General features: G+C 32.6%; 1 protein-coding gene across 1 annotated transcript; it reads right to left on the reverse strand.

Moving 5' to 3' along the window:
- LOC114372492 lies at positions 1-8,057 on the reverse strand. Its single transcript, XM_028330071.1, has 4 exons — positions 7,992-8,057; positions 3,905-3,938; positions 1,356-1,658; positions 1-149 (listed from the first exon to the last, which is right to left on the reverse strand). The coding sequence occupies exons 1-4, from the start codon at positions 8,055-8,057 to the stop codon at positions 1-3; spliced, it is 552 nt and encodes a 183-aa protein (XP_028185872.1).
- Between the last annotated feature and the right edge of the window lie 794 nt (positions 8,058-8,851).

An 8,851-nucleotide genomic window follows, 5' to 3' on the forward strand; every position in this document is an offset into this window, starting at 1 on the left:
TTACTTTGGCTTGTTATTTAAGGTTACAAGTGATTTGAGCACTCCAGGACTTACCTTGTGAGAAAGAACACCTGCCTCTGATGTAAGGTAAGATTTTTCCTTCACAAGGCTCTGTAGTCTCTTCGCCTCAAAGTCAAGCTGTGTTTGATCTGTAAATAATTACGTGGTCAGTAAAAAAGAGATATCAAGCAATTATTATTAGAAAACTGTTTTTCAATACAAGAAGGACTTCAATAAAGCAAGAACTCATTAAAAGAATAGGAGTGCAGATAGTCAGTCTCATCAGAACTTCTACCCAAACTATAAAGTTGATGCATATTAATGATCATCCATGCTAAATCATTTGCTTATCAAAGTACATATTTTATGTTCCGGGATGAAACATAAATTAATATAAAAATAATCAGAAAGTTCCTATGTGGCTATGTCAACAATTCAGATTTAGTTATAGACAAAAGAATCACTCTATTAAGTGGCATTTGAAAACCTAAACAGTGTATTAGACAAGGCCACTTTTAGTTAAAATTAAATTCATTTCAGTGTAGCAGTATTTTTCAATCACATAAAGAAATTGCTTACCATAATCAGGATGATCCAATAAATAGTATGACAGGCAATTTAAACATCTTAAAAAAAAATGTACGAACAAGAAAAGAGAAACAGTCAAAACACCAGTGAGACATGATTGCATTGCATCTGAATATCATTTCTCACATCAAATAGGAAAAAATTTTATAACCCAGACTCCAAACTAATGCATAAAACCCAGCTTTTCATTTCATCCACTATAATATGAAAAAACATATAATGAGGTGGAAAAGATTTATCTCACATGTATTCCCATTAAACTGAAGAAAATATAATAGGATTTACGAGTTATGGCCAAACATAAACCAAAGAATGCTCCCACAGACACAGAAGTCATAAGCAAGAATTATACCCCAGCACATGAAAAAAAAACATGGGTAAACATTTAAATACATTTTCTTGCTTCTTTTTTTCACATTAGTGTTTTTTTAAAATACATTTTTGGTCCCTATAATTTAGCATTTTTCTCATTTTCATCCTTGTAAAAATAATTTGTTTTAGTCCTTACAAAAAAATTGTTTTATTTTTCATCCTTAAAGTGTTTTAGATAGCGTTTTGAATGATAAAAAAAGTGTTTTGAACAGTAAAAAAAGCATTATAACACTTTAAGGAAGAAAAACAAAACAAACACATTTTGCAAGAACTAAAACAAAAAAAAAATTAAAGGAATAAAAATGAGAAAAACGCTAAATTATAGAGACCAAAAATGTATTTAAGCCTTTTTCTTTTTAATGGTTAGAGGTTAGGACGGGCAGCAATGAAAGCACCTGTTTCCAATATAGTATGAGCCGCATGAAATGGAATTCTGGCAAACAGATCAGTTCCTGGAAACATCATCCATGTCTGCTCAGAAGAGTCATGTTTGCCACAGGTGGTGCAAACCTCTTGCACCAAAGGTCTCGAGCTGGTCCCTGCTACTCCTTTCATTATTGATTCAAAAGGAGATGGAACACTACTCTTGGTTGTCCGAGCCCTCTTCCTTAATGCAGTAAGTGCTTCTCTATTCCCATTTCTCAATCTATCATTCTCAACCAGCTTTACTTTTACCAAAAGGAACAAATGCATAGCCACTTAATTTCAAAGAAAAGCTATTAAAGAGATCCAGTAGGAAAAATAATACACTTTATTGGCATAATACACAAAAGATTTCTGAATTGATTGGTATTGAATTGATTGCTGTTAAGGACATAGCACAGTAATATGGAAATTACTTTGGGATTAAGTAATTAGTTACTTTGTGCATCCAAACTGAACGCCATAAGTCATTTAATACACAAAAGATTTCTTCATTGATTGATATTGAATTGATTGCTGTTAAGGACATAGCATATGGTTTCACAATTTAGGAATGCTAGTTGCCCAACTACTTTGGTTAGTAGGCCACGGTTAAATAGTTTTTATGTCATTTAAGGGTGAGTTTAAATATGCTTTTTTGAAGAAAAAACCACTATTAAAATATAGTTTTCCAAAAGCTACTCTTTCTAACTTGTAGAGAGGCACGAGAACTGCCATATTTTAGACTAGTTTTTCTTTAAAAAAAACTTATAATTATCTTAAAATCTTTAAACAACAATTCAGCTTTTTCCCACTTTTTGGGGTTGGCTACATACATCGATCAAACAATGCCATGTTTAGCCCTAAATCATGTTGATATAGACAAACAATTGACCTTTAAATCTTCCTAAATTGTTTTGCCTATAGTTTTTCTGCCTCCCTCTGCCTCTAGTGCTTAGGCTACCTTCCATCTGATTTACTCTACTTAAGAGAGGGTCCTATAGATCTTTTCCATACATACCCAAACCACATACATGTCATATTTTAAATTTACAAAACATTTTTAAATTTAAAAAGCACCATTTTCTTTAAAAGAGTACAAATGAATGGGGTGTAAATTTGCGTTTCCTTTTCAAACAAGCTAAAAGCTTAGCAAGCTTTCAACATGGAGGGGGGAGGGGGGAGGATATGAATTATAAGAAAAGTACTACCAGGTCATGTAATTAAGTACATATAATTCGAGTTGAAGGGCATAAGATAAGATTCTTGTGCAACAATGCAAGTGAACCATTCTTATTTCTTGGTAATTTGTTTAGTCCCTCTCCTCCCCCCCTTCCCCAGCTATCTCTCCCTAAAAATCTTGTCTTTCAAGAAAGGTGACAACACTCAACACACTAGTTTTGTGACACATTACAATGATTTGTGAATGGATTTAGCATACTTAGGAGGTTATATTGACATTTTAAAATGTTAAGAAACATTGGTGTTTTTCTATAGTAGAAGTAGATGTTTTCACAGGATTTCGATTTAGTTCATTCAAGTTTATAAACTTAAATTGAATGATTAAAAGGGAAAAATTCAAATTAACATAAGGTTTGGAACTTTGGCTCATGTGCGACTCAGTCCCTAAGCTTTAAAAAGGTGTATTTCAACCCTTAAAAGTTTTCAACATATGCAGAATAACTATTAATTTTTCCATCAAAATTTGACAGATACAGTCACATGAATAGCATGTGATGTGACTAATTTGTTTCCAAAATTACCCCTAAAAAATACAAATTAGCACTCTAAAGTTTGAATCATGTGCAACTTGGAAGAAATACACCATTTTAAAGTCATATATGATTAAGATTAAGTTGCAAACGATTCAGACTTCAAGGTGCCAATTTCAATTTTTCCTTAGGGGTGGATTTTGAAAACAAATTAGTCACATGTTAATCATGTGATCGAGTTTATCAAATCTTAATAGGAAAATTAACAGAGGCTGTTTTGCACACTTGAAAACTATAAGGATCAAAATACACCTTTTTAAAGTTTAGAGACCAAGTTGTACATGACACAAATCTCAAGGTGCTAATTTAAACTTTTCTTTGATTAATATGCTACAAAACTGTTTCATCTTGAAGAAATATCATTGAAATATGAAGATCTGTGTAACAGTCTCTAGTTATATTGATTCACTAATGAAATGTGCAGGATATTTTCACCATAAAAACTGGTGTAAAGGAAATATATTGGAAAGAAGAAGCTAATAAGGAAAGGAAAAGTGGAGATACTAGATGTGAGGAAGGTGTCTCATATTCAGCCTTATCATGTTTCCAAGAGAATATTTGAATGCGGCAATAGATTCTACCAGCCAAGAAAAAAGTTACAGCTAAACAAAATAACAATTATTAACTTTACCCTGTGCTTTCTAGTTAAGGCATCAAGTTATTGTCCTCAATATGGCAATAGAAGCTAGAATTTACTCTTTAAAGAATTTTATTACTTACTTTGTTTCCAAGTCTTTGTAATAATGTTAATCTCCATCAATTTGAATTACCATGTTGGACTAAAAGAAGATTCTGTGACACCCTCTATCCTCACAAATATAAATAAGTAACTAAATAGATCATACAAAATTTATTATTAAGTTTATAAACACATAATAATACAAGAAGGAGAAAAAAAAACATGCAAAATTAATTAATAATTTTGTTTTTAAACACGTTTAATTTAAATCAATTCAAAAGGATAAAAGGTTCACATCCACTTACTGAAAACATAATAGAAATTTTTTAAAATAAAATATAAAATTATCCCGGCTCAAAACAAGGTCGTCCACTCTAAATAAATAATAAAAAAAACTAAAATAGAAAAGTATAATGCAATTATATCATTCAGTAAATCATAACATGCAAAAATCATAATAAGCGAAGTAAAATCCTATGCCCCAATGTCACATTTATTAGAGCATATCCCTATCACAGACTAAGTCTCTCCATCTCTAGCATGTGGCTCATCATATGAAGGCTCACCTGAAACAAAGTGGCAATCAACCCAAACACACACACACCAGGAGTAAGTTATCACATTCGTATATAATAAAATATTAGAGCATGTGAAACATATAATACTTAAAGCTGAATTTATATAAATAACATTACCACACAACATCGCACACATTATTCACACCCACTCAAGTTCACATACTCCATAAAATAACATCAACCACATTTGTTAAATCAATGAAATTCAAACACAAGCGTTATGCAACAATTATACTAAGACTCAAGCCTACATGCAATGTGGTACCATGTCAGTGAAAAATAACACTGGGCGCTTAGGAGTACATGACAAAACACACCACACAATGGGTATACTCGGCCACTCTCACTAAGTAACATCATAAGGTGACCAGTCAGGGTTACTCTGTTTTGCGAGAATGCCCCAACCACATGGGATCAACATGGGCTTAAAGGAGCACTCAAATCGAGTATCTTTACCCCCAAAGCCTAGACTCCGAAGAATCCGTTTGGGCCTCACCTTCCTGATTCAGGTCAAACCCCTAAAATATTTTTTTTTGCACGCAGACACTGTTTATGAGTTATATAATACCCACGATCTCACTATTATATTTCAAAGATATTTAACAAATTGCGCTACAGTTTTACCCTTCAGGATCCTAACTAGGAATCCTATAATTTCCTTTAACACTGCGCATAAAAGTTCTCTCAAGATAAACACTGGTCGGATTATTGTATAACTCATAACTCACAAGACAAGTAATATCACTACAAATATCAATCACACACTCATTCACAACCATATTTCATGTCTACAGTTTAACATTTCACACTTTAACTAATTACAAATATATACTCAACAATTAAATAACAATGTATCATAATACTAATAACATACAATATATTAGCTTCAAGACTTATAAACAAATAATTGTAAAAATACACATGAAACACATATATATAAATATATTATATTCAATATATATATATATATATATATATATATATATATATATATATATCAAAAGTATTAAGTATATATTAATATAAAATAATCACAATAATATCAAACATATCATTAAGTAAATACAAATTATACATAACAATAAAATATATACTCATATTGATTTATATGAACAACATGTATACCTATATTCTAAACATTTTTCAACTAAGTTACCAACATCAAGAAAATGCCTAATTACAATGTGAATACAACTTTAGTTAATTTCTTTAAATGATTTTAGCCAATTCAATTATCCAACAATCCCTACACATATGAATTTCATGACGAAAAATCACTCACGTGAAATAAAATATAAAGTTTGTAAAAAAACGAAAAGAAAAAAAAGGTTGTTGGATCGAGTGGCCTTAGAATAATTAAGAAGGGGGGTTGAATTAATTATTCCTAAACCTTTACTAATTAAAAATTACTCTTTTAAGGCTTTTACTAAATTGTTAAGAGAATGAGGAGTAGAAGAGAAAACTTAACAGAAAGTAAAAGCGGAAATTAAATGCACAGCGGAAAGTAAAAGAGTAGGGAAGAAGGAAACAAACACACAAGAGTTTTTATACTGGTTCAGCAACAACCCGTGCCTACATCCAGTCCCCAAGCGACCTGCGGTCCTTGAGGTTTCTTTCAACCTTGTAAAAATCCATTTACAAGCAAAGATCCACAAGGGATGTACCCTCCCTTGTTCTCTTTGAACCTAGTGGATGTACCCTCCACTAGAATTGATCCACAAGAGATGTACCATCTCTTGTTCTCAGTCAAACTCAAGTAGATGTACCCGCTACTTGTACCACAAAGGATGTACCCTCCAATGTGTTGAGACAAAGATCTCAGGCTATTAAATCTTTGATACTTTGTGAATGGGGATACAAAAGAATTCTCAGGAGGTTAGTCCTTTGAACACTTTTGTATTAGGGAATGGGAAGAATCAAAAGAATTCTCAGACTGTGTCATTTTGAATTCTTTGACAAAGGAGAAGGGAGACACAAAAGAATTCAGGTGGTTAGTCCTTTGTTCTTTGGGAAAAGGGAGAAGAGAGACACAAAAAGAATTCAGGCGGTTAGTCCTTGGCGAATTCTTTTTGGCAAAGGGAGAAGAGAATGAAAAGATGAATAGCACAAGTTTTCAAGGTTTGGAAAAACAGAAAACTTCAGAAAGCTTTTGGTACAAAGAAGAAGAAGAAGTTCAAAGAGATTCAAGGCTTGTAAAGGATTGTATGAAATAAGTGTTCAAGATTGTTGTTAGAAAGATTGATTGAAAATGAAAAACAAAGTCTTGCTTTTATAGACTCTTCATGTATGGTCAAGAAGGCCATTCAGAAGAGTTATAACTTTTAGAAAAACTTAAAAACCATTTGAAAAAGTCAAAACCTTTTTGAAGAGTTACATCTTTAGATTTTTCAGAAACAAACACTGGTAATCGATTACCAAATAAGTGTAATCGATTACACAAAGCTTTTGAGTGAAACAATGTGACTCTTCACATTTAAATTTGAATTTCAACGTTCAAGGACACTGGTAATCGATTACCAAAACATTGTAATCGATTACAGCCTTTTGAAAATATTTGGAACGTTGTAAATTCAGTTTGAAAACTTTTTCAAACTCATTTTGCTACTGGTAATCGATTACAACAATATGGTAATCGATTACCATAGAGTAAAAACTCTTTGGTAAAGGTTTTGTCAAAAACTCATGTGCTATTCAAAGTTTTGAAAAAAAAACTTTTTAATACTTATCTTGATTGAGTTTTTTCTTCATTCTTGAATCTTGAGTCTTGAATCTTGATCTTGATTCTTGAGATCTTGAATCTTGAATCTTGATTCTTGATTGTATACTTTCTTCTTGAGTCTTGAATTCTTCTTGATTCTTGAACTCTTGACTTGTTCTTGATTCACTTGAAATGTTCTTTGATTCACTTGAGTTGTTCTTTGATCTTTTGAGCTTTTTGTTCATCATCTTTTGTTGTCATCATTGTTATCATCAAAACACCTTTGAATCATTTTTGATTCATCATGAAGCTTTGCTTCCACAAAGGTATCAATATATATGTACATGTATACACTGCGGTGCGGAAAAAAAAAAGAACAAGATTGAAAAGCCAACATATCTGGTACAAACAAAATCACCACCACATAATATTTATGCTAATTATAAAGAATTCTAATTCCTAAGGTACACACCTAACACAGGAACACATCAATTCTACAACAAACTTGCAACAGAACACCAATTGATTCATCAAACACACTCAGTCCGCGATTAAACATGAAAACATAATTAAACTTCATAAACACCCCAAAATAACCCAAAAATTGATCATCTAGGGATCCCTACACATGTTCATTCTAATTCCCAAGCGTGAGTAACTCATCCCTTACCTCGATGTAGTCACTTAAATGTTCTCTGTTAGCAATTGTGGTGTCTCTGGTGCTCTCTAGAGCTCCTCCTCTGGTTGCTCTATTAGGGTTCTTGTGCGTTAGAAAAGAAGAAAGGAACAGAATGTGTTTTCTAAAAAGTTGCTCTAGGTTAACATTTGGCTTATATAGTGGGAATTTATGACCTATTTTTTTTACTTATTTATTAATTTCTTATTTACTTATTAAAAGTTACGGCTGTTACAACTTCCACTTCCAGTTCTATTAATTTCTTTTGGAATTGTTTCATAGTTTCATCCATATTTGAATCCTGGAAAGTTATAAAGAAAATATTATCTAGAGAAATTTATTGTCAGCAACAACAAGCATTCAGTTGAATCCAAATGGAAAAATAATGATATTTGCTTAAGGTCGTGTTTGGGGTGGTTGTCAGTTTCCAGTTTTCTGTTTTAAAATGCAATTTCAAAACGGAAATGTGTTCGGCAAAAAATGGAGTTTAGTTGGTTTTTTGCTTCTTTTCAAAACAGAGGTTTTACCCCATTTCAAAAACTATAAAAATAGGTTTGTGGGTTTTTATTGTTGGTTTTACTCTAATCCTCTAGCCCTTGTCCCTCAAGCTACTCTCTCTCACTTCATCGATCGCGATCGCCGATCGCCAATCGCGGGTCACGATCGTCGTTTGCTGGTAACTGTCCCAATAGCCAGTTGCAGTCACTGATCTGTTAGAAGGGTGATTCAATAGCTCTAGTCTGTAACCAAGAGGTTTATTGGTTAACCTTTTAAATAGGCATAGTTATTGTTGCCTATAAATAGACTCAATACATGTTGTAATTGAAATAACTTCTCAATAATACATTACATTTGGTGCACAGTTTTGCACAGTATTGTTTGCACATTACAGAAAGTTCTTTCCTCTGGTTCTAACATTTGGTATCAAGAGCGAGGAATTCTAGGGAAACTCTGCTGCAAGAATGGCTCTTAACACCGGAAGCTTTGCCACCGTCCTCCCCATCCTCGATAGCAAGAATTGGGAAAGATGGTGCATCCAGATGAAGGCGATCCTTGGCTATCAAGATGTCATGGACATCATGGAAG

The sequence above is a fragment of the Glycine soja genome, chromosome 2 (genome assembly GCF_004193775.1).
Source record: "Glycine soja cultivar W05 chromosome 2, ASM419377v2, whole genome shotgun sequence".
In the NCBI taxonomy this organism is placed as follows: Eukaryota; Viridiplantae; Streptophyta; class Magnoliopsida; order Fabales; family Fabaceae; genus Glycine; species Glycine soja.